At 38.3% G+C, this 17,103-nt stretch overlaps 1 protein-coding gene across 2 annotated transcripts in view; it reads right to left on the bottom strand.

Moving 5' to 3' along the window:
- The window catches only part of EDIL3 (EGF like repeats and discoidin domains 3), a 430,053-nt gene that overhangs the window by 97,913 nt on the left and 315,037 nt on the right, over positions 1 to 17,103 (bottom strand). For both annotated transcript variants that reach the window (XM_003785962.2, XM_003785963.2), the window contains 3 exons: positions 11,563 to 11,718; positions 10,106 to 10,250; positions 4,234 to 4,418 (listed from right to left, as the gene is read on the bottom strand). In XM_003785962.2, coding sequence (XP_003786010.1) covers positions 4,234 to 4,418; positions 10,106 to 10,250; positions 11,563 to 11,718 — 486 coding nt within the window. The remainder of the gene's footprint in view (positions 1 to 4,233; positions 4,419 to 10,105; positions 10,251 to 11,562; positions 11,719 to 17,103) is intronic.

A 17,103-nucleotide genomic window follows, 5' to 3' on the forward strand; every position in this document is an offset into this window, starting at 1 on the left:
TCCTGAGAGAATGTTATTAAACATGTCAATTTCAATCAGTTTGTTTAATCTGAGCATAAATTAAATGGGAATTTACTTTTTTTGTTGAAAGCCAGTGATAATGGACATAAAAACACATAATTCTAGTAGAAATATAGTTATAGTAGAGAAGACTGGCAAAATATCATAGTACTTAGTTTAAATTATTGATATTATTGCTACTTTTAAGTAAAGGAAAAAATCTGATGATACATAAAGACATTACAAATTTTTTTTTTGTTTTCCAAGGCTAATTTATATAATGTATTAATGTTACCCACAGTTTGCAACTAACAACGCACTAATTTACATTTCATTTTTTTTCCATTTTGGAGGAAGGGAAGACTATGTATGCAAAAGTTCACTGCTGATTATAACTGGTGATGTCAAACTGTACTCTCCTAAGTTTACACAATCCGCCAAAAGGAAATAAAGGATCGCTCCCTTGTTGAGTTTATACCCTGTGCTTCCTCTGTCCTGCTACTTGTTTCATTCAATCCACTTTAAATTGTACACAATTTCTTCCTCATTTGTTTAGAAAATAACCACAGAAGCTAAGAATCTGATCAAAACAAAACAAAGCAAAAACAACAAAACAAACATACAAACCAAGTAGATTTAATATGAGTTAAAGTCTATTCTGAGCATGTGTGAGTCATGTCCTACCTGGGAATCAGGATCAAATGTAAGTAAGGCTTTTTTGAAAGGCAGAAACTGCATTTTAACTTCTGGGAGATTTGGAAATTATTATAATGGGTTTTTTTGCTTAAAATTTTGATTAAATTTTCAACTTTTGGAAAACATCATACACATCAGAGTAACAGAACAGCATTCTTGCAAAGCTCTGAGAAATCTTTCTCATTTAGAATGACCTATGGGCCTAAGACACTCTTGCTATGTTCATAGAGGAATAGCACAATCATTTTATGATTAATAATAACTCAAGAAAGCTAATCAATTAGGTATAATTGCTTCTAAAAAATAACATAAGAACATTTACTTGAGAAGTTTCCAACACGTTGATCTTATAGGAGAGAATGGAAGAAACCCTGGAGTAATAATAAGAATAAAATGTTAAGGAGATATTTGAATACAGGAATTCCTTGAAGGACATTTATCCTTTAAGTACAGTAAAATGAAGCACAAGGGTATTTTTTTCAGCTACATTTACTATAATTGTATTTCCAGATATGATCTGATTTAAGTTTTAGAAAAATTTATTAAGTAAAAGTAAAATTTTCTTTATCAAAGGGTCATGTTTTTTGATCATATTAAGGTTTCTTAAAAATTACAAGCAAGAGATTGATCATGAAGAAAGGGACTTTAAGTAAAAAATATGGCTTCTTTTCTGGAGTTATTGCTCAGAACTGATGTATTCTTGTTAAAAATATAACCAAAATTTATAAGTTAAGAAACCTCCGTGTTTATAAATTCTGAAGCCTCCCAGTTTATAAATAAATTCAGAGTAAAAATTGACCTGTGTATCACCTCTATATTAACAACTTAAAACCAAAGTCACTCTATACATAGTTATTTCTAAAAATGTTAAGCTTATATTCAACAAAAACCCTAACAAGAATAGTAATGTACAGTCGAGCAGACTGTATTCTCTGGATTTTGGAGCTTTTTTTGCATGATGTCAGAAAGAAAAAAAATAAGAAGAAAGATGTCAATTTACTTTGCCTTGGAGGTTCCGATTATATTTTGACACAATAAAAACTAGGTATATATTAGAAGAACTGGTCCTGGAATGGGCAGAAAATTCATCATCAACAAAGTAAACCAATTTTGACATGCATATGACTTGTAGAAGACAGCTGAGAACCCATCTTAAAGTGATGAAAGGTGGTTTACACTAAAAAATAACACCAAGATTCATGGGAAAATATTTGTTTTATTTTTATCTTTCTAAAAAAACTTGTCATTGGCAATCCCTTTACAAGTATATTTCTGCGACCTACCACCCTGTCTGAGCTACTTGTAGCATATAAAATATTTTGCCTTACTTTGCAAGGCATTATGAATCATAAATAATGTTAGCTATGCCCGGTTAATCTGAGATATGACTGAAATATTATGAAAATTGAGTTTCTTTGACATAGATTTTAGATTTCTTCTTAAAATTTTATAAAAAAATTTGAGACTATGTTAACAGTTGACTTCTTAAACTGGGGATTACATTTATATTTGTATTGGCTCAAACTTACACAATTTGAACTGTTCTCTGAGCTTATCATTTATTCATTCATTCAACAAATCTTCACAGAATGCCAACCATATGTCAGATATTGTGACAAGTATTTGGTTATGTGCTGGGCAATAATTTAAGAAATTCAACAAGACAGGTGTGGTCCCAGCCCTCACGAAGCAAATTCCAATATAGCATAATAATGTTACCGGGACAGGACACAGTAGGACCTAGGGGGGAACTAGAGTCAGACTCAAGTGGGATCCAGCTGGCAGCAACGCCTTCCCACAGAAAGCTGTGTCTAAACTGCTCCCAAAGGGTAAAGGAGAGGAGGTTGAGAAGGTGGGGAGAGGTCTCTGTCCATTCTCTTCCTTTAAGAAGAGGACATTGGTAAAGAAATGGGAACGGGAGATAGTGTTTGGTTTGAGAAACAAGCACATTTAGAAAAGCCTGGTAAGAGATGAAATGGGGCTAATTCCTTTTACACTACATTAATGGGTCTGCATTTTCTCCTGAAACCGAGAGGGGGGAACTGATGGATTTTAAACAAGGGAGTAAGAGAATCACATTTGTGTTTCAGGACACATACACACACACACACACACACCGTGCATTGCTTCTTATGGAATAGATTTTTATGGAAGTGACAATGGGGAGGGGCAAAGTAAAATGATTTTCTGGTCCTTGGATGCATGTTTTAGGGGTTGAGGTCACCAGTACGTGCTAAGTCAGTGAATAGGAGTATGTGGGGTTGGTGAGAGAGACATTAGCAGGAAGACAAGAGGGGGAAGAAAGGCAGACTAGACCGGAGATCAGCTGGGACGAGAGAGGAGCACGGTCTGGTGGTCACCTACAGCAAACAAAGGAATGCTTTAAGCAAGAGAGGCAATAAAGTCTTGAGAATAAACCAGAGCCTTGCACACTCACGTGCCATCACTCCAATTGTACAGAGAGCATCATAGGCCCATCACAAAAACATTTGTTAAATAAGGATTAGATTTCGTAAGCACTGCCACACAGAGGGCAAAGACACCAGGTCAGGGCTGGGATGATATGCAAAATAACACACACCCTCTACCTTCCCTGAGTTTACACAGCAGGAATAGGAAAAAGACACATAGTTACCTATAATGCAGGGCAGTAATGAAAGAACTCAATAAAGTTTCAACTCAACAAATACCCAAGGACTAAGGACAAGCAAGGCCAAATGACGAGAGGACTGACAAGGGACTGTAGCAAATTCCAGGTGACCCGTTAAGAAGTTTCAGATTTGGCCAATCTAGTTTTCCATTTGAATGTTTCCATGATTTGCGGGAATAAAATGAATTACCACAGTTTCTGAACTTACGAATACAGCATAGATATAACGAAAGTAGAACTCTTTCAAATCAAGTGACTTCACTGTGGCATCCAGCTGTCTTCCGTTTCTTTACCACAGAAGACATTAACAAGTCTGTGCCTACTTAAAAGTACTCCACAAAAAGGTGAATTTCGTGAAGACTGCATTAAAGAGCACCGACGTTCACCTGACTTCATTTGCCAGTGATAAACAGCTCTGCAGTAGCTACGGTTGCCCCTGTGACCAAGCTCTGTTAAGAAAACATAATCGAACAGCTCCATTGCTTAGCAACCACAGGTAAAGAGCCAATGTGTCTTGAGTCGTGATTCTGTGAGAACGATACACAGGTCCGTGGCATGGTTTCGATGCCCTTTAAATTCCCCTGTTGTGCTTTCAAAAGCAATATTCAGACAAAGCATGAGAACAGATGAGCGTTAAGATGCAAATACCCTCCCCGTTGATCAGTCGACACATATGTGCACAGTGTGATTTGGTCAGCATCAACCCGCTGGCAGCATCTATACATTAACACTGGAGTAATGGACATGGCTGTATATGGAATCTCTGTTTTATCAATTTAGTTAAACCAAACACAAAGTCACATTTAGATTACTGTGCAGGTAATGATCCCACTTTCACCTAACCAAGGAGGAGCAGTGGGTGGTGAAATAGTGGTGGAAAATTTTACCTGTAACCATTGCGACTGGTCGTTGTGGCCAGAGGTCCAGGCGTTCACTTTGCCTTGCTTGTCCAGCCGGGCTTTCCTTGGTTCCCAAGTGAACATATCCATATTGAGGGTTCTGAAGATGCTGGAGGCAGTGATCTGATAGTCTTGTATATGTCCTGATTTCATACCCAGAGGCTCGGAACAGCCTGGAAGAAATGAGAAGAGTCTCATAAGAAAAATAATTTCTCACTCTGGAATTCCTCCATGTTCATTTTCAATAGGTAAGAGAAGATTAAACGTAATACTTGTTTATTCCCCCAAAGAGAGAGCATCTAAATTAAAAAAAAAAAAAGGGCTATAATCAGAAATAAGTCTGAAACAAAATCGAAAAATGAGATAGTCAATTCAGGCTATTTTGTCGGAATATATTTTGGAGAAATTGAAAACAAGACAGACAATTTAAACTAGTTTTCTGTGATAGATGATTTCGCAAAATGAAAACAATCCTGAAATGCTCTCTCCTGTCTCATTACTGGAAGCCTCATGACTGTTCCATAGGTTCCTGCAGTTTCATTGTGTCTCTAAAAATGGGACATGTTCTCACAAAGTATATTTGCTTTTCTTTTATTTGTTTTCATCATACTGCAAATGAAAATTCTCTAGGTATAATGTCATTTTCACAAACTGCTCACTATTCTATTCTAAACTGGACAGTATTTTGTTTTTTGAGAAATATGTTAATCTTCAGCACTGGTTCCTACAGCACCCTCACGCCTTCTTCTGGAAGGCAGGAAGCTAATATATACTCAGTGTAAACCAGGAGCCAGGCATTCGGGAGATAGAAGAAAATACGCACATTCCGCCCAAATCATTATCAGATAAAACTTTCAGGAAATTCTTACATTCCAATCATACTCAGTAACGTTTAAAATTCAGATATTTCAAGACAATTCCCAAATCTACCACATATATTTTCAAGTTTAATGTGGTGTAATGTTTGGGTTCCCCTGTCCTTGGAATACCATGCACATGCGTGTGCCTGTGTACACACAACTTCCCAACTGTGTTGTAATTTCACTTGCACAGTTGACAACAGGCAGCATGATTCTATTATGTCAGGCCAGTGCCCGAGTCTTGTTTCCTTCTGGCCAAGTTATTCACAAGGTAAGTTTGATCATCGAGGAAGCAAAGAGAAATACGGAGGACTTTACCCAGCATCTTCCCCCACGCTTTCCTGGTTTCCTGCTCCAGCTGTGTAGTCTTGCAGCTGTTATTTAAGCATTTTGTGTCTCAATATTTCCTTTTGCAGTATGGTAATAATAATAGAAACTACCTCAAAGAAGGGTTCTAAAAAATTAGTTAATAAACTGCTAAACTACTTTGAACCAATGCTGGCACACAGCTAGCGTTTAGTAAGTGTTAGTTCCTTTTTTTAATAGAAGGAAGGAAGGGAGGGAGGGAGGGAGGGAGGGAAAGAAAAAAGGGAGGAAAGGAGGTAGGAAGGGAAAGAAAGGAGGAAAGGAGTTAGCTATTTTTGGTAAAACTCATTCCAATATATAGTTATAGCCCCCCAATATTAGCGTATCAGTGAGTACTAGAGAGAAGCTGATGACACGTGCACTCTCTAAAACGAGCCTTTTAAATCTCAGCTCTAAAAGAGGTGGGTAGAACTCTTTATTGACAAATAATTTTTTTTTTTGCAGGCTTCATTTTTTTGGACAGGGCCAGGTTTGAACCTACCACCTCCAGTATATGGGGCTGGCGTCCTACTCCTTTGAGCCACAGGCGCCTCCGGGCAAATGATTCTTAACTAGATTAACTGCTTTCTATTGGCCTGTCTAGCTCACTTCTTTTTACTTGAGGCTACCGTATGTCTGTTGTTACTGCCACCTTCCAGGAACTGCCACTACCCTATGCAAACACAAGAAAATGACAGGGAGGATCTGTGGCTCAGTGAGTAGAGCGCCGGCTTCACATGCTGAAGGTGGCAGGTTCAAACCCAGCCCGGGCCAAACTGCAACAAAAACATAGCCAGGTGTTGTGGCGGGTGCCTGCAGTCCCAACTACTCAGGAGGCTGAGGCAGAGAATGGCTGTGGAGGTTGCTGTGAGCTGTGACACTATGGCACTACCGAGGGCGACAAAGTGAGACATTCTCTAATAATGAATAAATAAATAAATAAAACAAGTGAGTTTGGCACAGGAGACATATATTTGAAACCCCATGATAAAAATGGCTCTAAAACCTAAAATGCCAGTTCTGAGTAAGAAAAATGTCATAACAATTCTCCAAGATTCTAGGAAGTCTAGTAGCCATAATGGCTCACTGTATCTTCAGACAGTTCCAGAAGAGCGTGCATCCTCTGCATTATAAACCTAGGACTTGTTCTTTTATCCCCATCCCCAATTCCACCTCCCTCTCCCTTTCCCCTACCAAGTCTTTGTAAAAGTTTGTTTACAAAGAAAAACTTTGCTTACAAGAGAAAAGGCAAAGTAGTTGTTTTCTCCTTTTGTGATATAACGTATCTCCTTTTGTGATATACTGGAGTGTCTTTACTTTGATCATTTCTGCTTACCCATAAAGTTAATTTCATATCCATTCTGTTGTCTATTACTTGGCACAGAAGTAGTTCAAAATAATTACATAGCTGTTCAAAGAATGAATGGGTCTTCATCCTCTAATTATCATCATAATCTATTTCATTCCTAGCATCTTAAGTCATATCTCTTTCAGAGAATTTAGGAGATGATCTTTTCAAGCGTCTGGGAAAAGATTAATTGCTGATCTTCTAGGCAGGCTTGAAGATCTTATCACAGTTGATAGCACACAATAAGGCAACCTTGGGCTTTCCAGTGTTGCCCTGGATTGTGGAAAATAGTCTAGTAGGTTACATTCGCATTTAATTCCAAGTGTTCCAGGTGGCCTCTCTGCCACTGTGCCTCATGCTACACTTTTTCCTCTTCATCTCTATGACTTCACAAATATAAATTAACTCTTTCACAGTACGGACAGCACCTGGGCAGAATGAAGTTTTGATGAAATCGGTATCTAGTGAAATGCTCCAGCTTTTAAAAGCATCCAGGGAGAGACAGCGCTGTCTACGTGCAAGTTCAAAATCAATTTGTGGTTTTAGGAGACGGGGTGCTACTTCTTTTTGAGAAACTAAAATCTGTAAAGTGTCAGGTGTAGCCTCTTGACAAACTGGGAAGTAAAATCTACTCTCACCTTAGGGGTGTAGCTATGCTGGGTATGAAGGACTGATCTTCGTGAATCAAACCACTGGAAAATTGCAGAAGGTGATGGTAAGCAACTAAAACCACGCGGCTCGCAGCAGACCCTGTCAGACCGGGGCTCCCTCTTGATTGCTTTATGATGAATGGCTTAGAGACGGACCCTGGCCTGTGGTGATATACTGATGTGTAACACAAACACTGTATGGCAAGAATTCTGCCAAGATTTACTGGCAGCCAACAGGACAGTCTGAATTACCAAAATTAGGGAAAGAATCTCTCTGAGGATAATTAATGGTACTAGTTATCATTAGTAGTAGTTAATAGTAACTACTATTAATTAATGGATAATTAATGGCAAACCACATGTTGGTTGCTTCAAACCAAAACAAAAACAAAAACACGGAATATAAAAGTGTGATTCTTAAAATAGGTTCACTTGTTTGGTCAAATGACTCTAATTACTTTAAATGTTATGGGCTTATTAAAAATGGTTATTCTTCATAATAACTTTTATTTGAGGGACTTTAACTTAAGGGCAAGCTCTTGAAATAAATCAAAGTCCCACAAGTTATCTCTTTGAAGGGACTTGTCCTCCTATTCTCAACTAACTGGCATTGTTTTAAGTTTGGTAAAGGTTTTTCCCCCACTTCAAGTGAAAAGGCTGGTGTAACTCCACTTTAGAACTCAAGCCCATAACAGGAAAAATCACAGCAACACCCCCATCTGGCCAAGGTCAATCAGCCCAGACCGAGCTAGTCTATCAGAAGTGAACAGGCAACCCTCCTCTGAAAAGTCCCTAACTGTAGACCCGCCCTATAGCACCTCTGGCATATCAGGTGGGGCCAAGCATCCCTGGACAACAGCTCAGCCAATGGCAACCCCTCCTGACACAATGCCAGATGAAATTCCTCTATATTCTTTAAAAACCTCCCCTTGCTTCATTTCAGGGTCGCCCCTTCGCAGCTACGCTGTTGAGTGGAGTAACCCAAGCATATGCTTGAAAAAAGACACTCCTTTGCTTTTACATGTGTGTCTCTCAGTGGCGCTTTCGATCCCAACACAAGATTATGCTAAAAAGTGGAACAATGCATGAACTGTGCGTTTTCTTATTTAAACAAAATAATTTCAGCAGCAAAGATAGTAAATTTTGATGCCAGAATTATAAGAACCGCCACCAAAAATAAAACAGAGTGAAATTCCTCCACCCAATTTTCCATGTACTTTAGAACCTAATTAAATTGACATGGTACCAATACAAAATCCACATGCTGAGTCCTCATCTTTAAATCTCGTATTGATATTCCTGGGGGAGGAGAATATTTAACTCTAGTTCTTTGATAAATTATTCTTGAGCTGGCTAATCACTATTTATACAGTAAGCAGGGTGCTAGGTAAGAATGATCTAAGAATGAATTTGCAGTAGCAATCTTGGTATTGAAGTCTTGTCCGCTTGAGAGTAATCATACATATACATATACATATTTCATACAATCTAAATAAATAATTTAATAAAAATAAAAAAAATTGGCTCGGTGCCTGTAGCTCAACCGGCTAAGGCGCCAGCCACATACACCTAAGGTGGTGGGTTCAAATTCAGCCTGGACCTGCCAAACAACAATGACAGCTGCAACCAAAAAATGGCCAGGCATTGTGGCGGGCGCCTGTGGTCCCAGCTACTTGGGAGGCGGAGGCAGGAGACTCGCTTGAGCCCAGGAGTTGGAGGTTGCTGTGAGCTGTAATGCCACGGCACTCTACCCAGGGGGACAGCTTGAGGCTCTGTCTCCAAAAAAAAAAAAAAATAAATAAATAAAAAATAATAAATAAATAAATAAATAAATTCTTTCTTTGGAAGAAAGAAAAAAGTTCTTTTTTCCAAATTCTTATGGTAGACGGACGAAGATGAAGCTTACTCTTCTGTCCCATTCACGCTAACTTTGACTGCAATTTATGAGGTCAGGCAGACTCCAGTTTTTACTGAACTTTTGTCACAAAACATAAATCATAGTTACTACCCAAACCAATAAGACACATTTAAAATTGATCTGGGGTTTCCTTTGAGAATTCCTTGCACTTTCATTGACCACTTTGTAAACTCCATTACTATTTCTATATTAAATTTGCCCTGCAACATGTTTTAGTACTTGTTGATCCTACACATACACACTGGCTCTCAGTGAACCATGTTGTAGATATACTGTAAGAGAAATAAATGTCTAAGCATGGCTTTTGCAGGGTAGAGCAGGCTACGCACTGATACACTTTTTTTTTTTTGCAGTTTTTGGCCGGGGCTGGGTTTGAACCCACCACCTCCAGCACATGGGGCAGGTGCCCCACTCCTTTGAGCCACAGGCACTACCCCACTTTTTTTTTTTTTAAATTGAGACAGACTTTCAGTTTTGTCACCCTCAGTACAGTGCTGTGGTGTCATAGCTCACAGCAACCTCAAACTCTTGGGCTTAAGTGATTTTCTTGCCTCAGCCTCCCCAGTAGCTAGTACAGGTGCCTGCCGCAATGCCCAGCTATTTTTTGTTTTTAGCAGGGCTGGAAGGGTTCGACCCCACCAGTCCTGGAGCATGTGGCTGACACCACAACCACTCAGCTATGGCACCCAATCATAGACTTTTAAAAAGAGACTACAGAAATAGGTAATATGAGGCTCACCCGAGAGTTCACAGCCAAGAAGTTCCATTCGCAAAGTGCAGTGCCTTCGGCAAACCTGTGGATAGAGTCTCACGTACTGAGCTTTTATGGGGGGTGTGAAAGAGTTAGCATACGGCGTGTTGTTGTCGACATTTCCACGGAACACCTGTGTAAAGGCAGAATACAGAGTTTTAAATTATTAACTGCAGCAGCTTCCTTATCTATTTTTTATACGTTGACCCTATTCCTTACCCAAAATAATCCTTCGAAGACTGGATTAAATAATTTGAAAGTAGGGAGCATTTCGAAAGCACACTGCCATCAGCAGTGGATATAAAACCCATACATAAAATCCTAATTAAAGCCATAAACCACTGTGGCCTGTGGCATTAATCCATACTCCACTGTGATGGCTTTGTCAATTTTAAGACCAGTCCTTCAGAGTGGTTCTCTCTTTTCTTGAGAAATAGGCACCTTAAATCCTTCTCTTAATCTCAATCTTTCTGTTCATTTTGCTACTTAGTACTTAAACTTTTTCAGGTAGGAAATAGTCTTCACTAGTGTTTCTGACCACTCAGTCTCCCTAACGCTACAATCAGATACATGATGCTTTAGGGTTTGACTCATCAAGATTACATCTTCATTAATCAGGCCCAGATCACGGGATAAGAGACTGATCGTTCTCATTCTCTGTCTCTGTTTATATAAATAGAGAGAATATATATTTCTGGTGAAGAATTATGTTTCCCTCTAAAATCAAGAACTAAAATGTGTCATTTTTTTTGTTCCATTAAACCTATTTATTTTGCCTTTAATGTAAACCTGGATAATTTAAAAACTTTACTTAAATTCATTTACAAGAGCAATTAATAAATTTTGTGTGCAATTTATTAGGACCTACTATAATGTTTGGTCTTAAAAGGAATGACCTGCCTTCCTGATATTTTAAAAGTTGAACTTTTTGAGGAAGAATTAATAAATGAATTGGGAAAAAAGGAAATGAAATATTAAATATTATATGCACTTCATCTAAAATATTTTATTCTGCTAAATTAATTTTTTTCCAATATGAAGCCTATATATATATATCTTTTCTATAATTTGGTGCCTTTCCTGCTTTTAAAACAATAGTTTTGGCCAGTAGTTATCTGATGAAGAAAAGTGCCAAACTATAAAAGTGGTGGAAATAAAATTGAAAGCAGACTATTGTTAAAATAAAGCTCAACTGCTGTATGAGATTATGCTAACTTTGTCACAAAGTATTTGTAGAGCCACCAATTAAAATCTGAGAAAACTTAAATGTCAGCCACTGTAAATCTGTAACTTGGAAAACGTCCTACTCCCTTCTCCCTGCTAGCCCAATTAAAAATGAAAAGTATCAGAAATTATCTTCAATATAAGGCTTCTCTTGAAGACTCTGTTGTCCCTTGATAATCAATGGTTTTGTGTTTGAATTCAGTGGGGTAAGTCGGTCTTACCATGTCTTCACTGGTGCCTTTGACTTTGTACATTGCCCAAGTCTTCCCATCATTACTGTAGGCGATTTTGTAGGATTTTATATACTCCGGGCTTCCAATCCTCTTGGCTCCTTGGGTAATCACACCAGTAACTCTCATTTTTCTTTGCAAATTTATCTGAAGCAACAAGGCATAATCAACAATAACCTCACTGTTTTAAGATAATACTTACAGTGCTTATTTTTGAAATAGAACACTTGTATTTATTAGTTTAAATTAAAAATAATATGAAAAGCTAATGATTTTCTCGTACTTTTTGTAGGTTAATGGTATTTAAAACAGGCATATATTAAGTTTAACTTCAAAATCTCTTTCTATAATAGAATGATTTTTTAAAAGTAAAACAATATTCATGAACAGGCTTTGAGAAAAGCAATGCGTCCCCAAAATATAAGTACAGAAAACATCTAATTGCTTGATATGCAAATTTGACTTAGTAAACTGAAAGATGGGAATAGTCTCTTGTGAAAATAACCTCAGTGTCATTAGTATGAAACCCTAATGTCAACATAACTGTCAACGTGTCTAAGCTAATTTAAGGTTCTAGAAATTTCCATTTAAAATAAAACATGAAAAATCTGAGATCTTTGATTATCTGAATAAAAAAGTAAAGATAACAATGATGTCAAATATAATAACAAATGTATCTATAGTTCCTGGACCTTTATACTGCATTCTCTGAGCATTTGTTTCTCACTAAATAGGTGCTTTCTCTTCATTTTACCATCTAGAAACTTTCTAACTGGTATTTTTGCTCCACAGTCCCCCACCCCCAATTCCAAATCACTTTGCAAAAGTCTGCTGCAGGAGCTGTAGACATTTAAATATTTTAAATATTTTTATAACTAAAGAAATATTTTTGATACATAATAATTAAATACTACAATGTATATATAATTACTCACATGTGGCATGGTAAACATGAAAATTTGCTCCCTTTGTTATAAAATGCCTTTATGCTATCTATAAAATCTTAAGGTTAGTAGAAAGGCATAACAAATTGCTATAAAATGCGCTTCTCCACCAATACAAATCAGCAAATTTAAATGCATCATAAGGTAATATTAAGTTAATAATTCACAGACTCTTTTGCAGAGAAAACCAGAAAACCTTCAGATTCAAGTATGTGATTTGAGCTTTCAGTCCAGGATGAGGCTCTGAGAGTTAACCTGTGAAGGGGCAGACAATGTGCCTCAGGAAATCAACCACTCTATTATCAGTTTCTGAGTTTGCCAAAGTCTCTTCTTCCTGCTCTGAACACCATGAGGTCTCTCCCCAAGGGCTGCTCACAAGGCAATTCTAGGTCTTTTTCATGTATAAAGAAACCCCGGGTTTGATGAATTAAAGAATTTGGGTGGGTAGGCCTCAGCATTTTAACTGGTGAGCATGTCCCCTTTCACCCTTCGAACGCATACTTTAAACATAATATATTTCTTAAAAAATTCTGGCCAATGGTTCCTTTCTTTTTTTCCTCTAAGAACAGTGCATGGATTGACTCAACTAGCCAATTCTGCTTTTATAATTTCAATGCCCAGACATCAAAATAATTACCGTCAAGAACACATTTTAAGTCCCATTCAAACTTGGAGGCTCAAAAAGAGATCATCCCTATGAATGTAAATTTTACTCATTATTCTTAATATTCATCTCCATTAGTCCTCTCTCTAAGGATTGATTTGGGAGTAGTAACTGTGCAATTTGGCACAGGGAATTTCTGAAAGACACTTCACATAGTATGTTAGGTAAATTAGCATATCGCTAGAGAAGCGCCAAAGTCTTCCAGTATCCTATGTATGATAGTTTTTCTTTTTTTTAATCTGAGACCCTTCATAGCCTCGACCTTCCCAGTAGACACAGTGTAGATGGTGGACCTTGAATCATGTTTTCCCATATTTTGGTGGCCAACTTTCACATTTGCCATTTCTGAGCCCCCCTTTCTTTTCTCAACTGTCTTTTATCCTGTTTCAATTATCTTGTTTATTCCTTTTGGAGATGGCCGAATTATCTCTGCTAGAGTTTCGACTGATGAGCTATACAATAATTTTCTAATAATTGTAGACGCATAAAGTATCAAAAAAAATCCAAGTTCATGTTTTTCTCAAGTCATTAGAAATGGTGTTTAAGCAGATTTCTATCTGCTCTAATAACTTAGAAGCTTTTAATATGTATTTTAGTGAGACAGAACTCCAGATAGTAAGGAATTTCTGAACTTGGATTGTCTTTACTCTTAATAGGGATCTTATGTTAAATATTTGGGTTGTTATCATTAAACACAAAATAAAAAACAAAATTTTATTTATAGATACAGGTTCTACATGACTAAGTTTTAGTAATTTCTAGGTTTTATACTTAGACTTATCCTGTATCTAGCACTATTAATTTTGAATAACAATTGATTCAGTATAAAGGGGCAAAGATTTCATTGTTGTGGTCATACTCAAATTTAGTACCAAGAATCTGTTTCTGTAAGAAATAACCTCAGCCTTGGACTAAGTTATAACATGATTTTGGAAGCACCTCCACAACAAAAACCTCCAGCATGTAAACCCCTTTAATCCTTTTCCAACATTGTGGTTTGATCACTTTGCTAAATGGTGATCTTAGCCTCTGTGAACTATCCCACATACAGCGGAAAAGGTTTACCTCTGTGAACCATCTCATATACCACATAAAGGTCTACTGCAGATTACAAGTAAAATTCCTACATTATTCTCTATGAACCTGATGGAGGCTTACACAATAAAATATTTCCCTTTATGTGTCTAGTTTCTAGTAAAATCATAGCTGACCACAACCTCAAACTCCTGGGCTCAATATCATTTCAGCCTACCAAGTGGTGGGATTGCAGTTACGTGCCACTATACCCAGCTACTTTTTTATTTTTTACTTTTGTAGAGATGGGATCTTTCTAGGTTGCCTAGGTTGGTCTTCAACTCTTGTCTTTAAGAGATCCTCCTGTCTCAGCTTCCCAAAATAATAATTTTTCCATCAGGTTGTATATGTGCTGCATAACCTTTAAATACAAAAGTACCTTCTAAAGCGTTCTGGGAGAACTGTGTCCCATGTGTAAATATAAATAGAAAGAAGAATACCTGGATTTGCAGTCCTCAGAGCCTGCAGAAAGGGCGGCAAAGGGAGGAAAGGACTGATGGGTCTCAGGGCTGATTTTGCCACTCCCTATCTATATGATCTTGGACAATTTCTCTAAGACTTTTAGAATTTAATTTCCTCCTTTTTTTTTTTTTTTTTTTTTGAGACAGAGCCTCAAGCTGTCCCCCTGGGTAGAGTGCTGTGGCATTACAGCTCACAGCAACCTCCAACTCCTGAGCTCAAGCGAGTCTCCTGCCTCCACCTCCCAAGTAGCTGGGACCACAGGCGCCCGCCACAATGCCTGGCTATTTTTTGGTTGCAGCCGTCATTGTTGTTTTGGCAGGTCCGGGCTGGGGATTCGAACCCGCCACCTTAGGTGTACGTGGCTGGTGCCTTAGCCGGTTGAGCTATAGGCGCCGAGCCTAATTTCCTCCTTTGTAAAAGAGACTTTAAGAAAATTGTTATAAGTGAAGATTATATAATATAGGCCTGTAAAAGAATTCATCGAAATTTCTTAGAACATTTGCTTTTTGGTTTGATTTTTTTTTTTTTTTTAGATGGGGTCTTGTTTTGCCAGCCCAGGCTGGAATGCAGCGGTAAAATCATAGCTGACCACAAGCTTAAACTCCTGGGCTCAAGCGATCTATCATTTCAGCCTACCAAGTGGTGGGATTACAGTTACGTGCCACTATACCCAGCTAATTTTTTACTTTTTACTTTTGTAGAGATGGGATCTTTCTAGGTTGACTAGGTTGGTCTTCAACTCTTGTCTTTAAGAGATCTTCCTGTCTCAGCTTCCCAAAGTGCTGAGCTTTATAGAAATGAGACACCACTCCTGGCCAGGTTTTGTTTTATTTATTTATTTATATTTATTCTTTATTGTTTTTTTTTTTTTTTTTTTTTTTGATACAGAGTCTCACTATGTCACCCTCAATAGTGTGCTGTGGTATCACAGCTCATAGCAATCTCAAACTCTTGGCTTAAGTGATTCTCTTGCCTCAGCCTCCCAAGTAGGTGGGAACAACAGGTGCCTGTCACAATCCCCAGTTATTTTTTGGTTGCAGTTGTCATTGTTGTTTAGCAGGCCCTGGCTGGGCTCTAACCCGCCAGCCTCAGTGTAAGTGGCCAGCACCCTACTCACTGAGCTACGGGCATCAAGCCGGGTTTTTCAAGGAGCATTCTTCTTCTGCTTCCTGTTCTGAACCACTTAATGCCAGAAAGTTCAGATTTTGGGAAGTATATTTGTAAGAGCCCATAATCATAATAACCATATGAAAACTTTGCAAACAACTTCCAAAACTATGTCCTATTAAAACTTCTAAGTGTGCTATGATTAAACCTATGAGTGTGTGTGTGTGTGTGTTTGTGTGCATTAACTGCAACACAAGGGGACATTGCTACTTGACAAGGTAGCAATTGCATAGGGCACTGGCCCCTCTGCCCTGAATCCGACACTCAAGATCCTCTGGGACAAAAGCTGCTCGGCAAGCTTTGAAAGTTTTCAAACTTTCTCTCTCTCTCTCTCTCTCTCTCTCTCTCTCTCTCTCTCCCTCTCTCTGCTGTCTCTCTCTCTCCCCCACACACATACACCCCTCCATACTATAAGAAAGCCTTAGTGTAACAGAAGATTCTGAGATCTCAACTTTGTCTGGGGTGTGGGGTGTATGGAGGGAAATGCCAAGGGCTGATGATAGTTATTGGGCTGAGGAATCACTTTCCTAAAAGGCTTTTTCTCATTCCTGTTCACATCTTGTTTGTCTGGGCCCTCTCTGATCTATCCAGTTCCAGCCCATCAGCAGTGGGAGGTGGTGACAAAATATGCAGCTGGCTGACAGTGGCGTGTGGTCACTAGCAGCCGGAGTGTTTCCCCCTTTGCATGTCACATCCATAGGTTACAGACTAAGGAGACAAACAGAGTGATGCAGCTCCCAGTAGAAGCAATGCCTGGGCAGGTGAAGTGTTCTGCAGGGAGACGAGAATGTAGGGCTGAGTACAGATAACTCCATCACGAGGTTCCCTCTCTGCACCAACTCAGTCTACCTGGAGTGGCCCACGCAAGGGCATGGGTTTCATTATTCCCTTTGGGTCTCTAGCCAACATATTAATAACAAACTCTCCTAGGAATGCAAGCATTGTGATGGAAAGGGAAAAAACAAAAAGACAGAAACTAATACTGGAAAACTAATTTAGAAGGATGGACAGATTCAGATTTTAAAATCTGTAAAAAGGGCCTTGAAAAAGGCAGATTTATAAAATATAAGACAGAAACAAGTATAGAAATAAGAAACAACTGGTGATATTGGGTATGAATAATATAATTGTCTAAATAAAGTTCCCAGGGAGCAGTTCCTACAACAAAGAAGCAAAGAAACATATCTGAAGAATAAACTTGTGGGCAGCAAAACAGGCTCA

Source organism: Otolemur garnettii, unplaced genomic scaffold (genome assembly GCF_000181295.1).
Source record: "Otolemur garnettii isolate 467f Iridium unplaced genomic scaffold, OtoGar3 scaffold00017, whole genome shotgun sequence".
Lineage (NCBI taxonomy): Eukaryota > Metazoa > Chordata > Mammalia > Primates > Galagidae > Otolemur > Otolemur garnettii.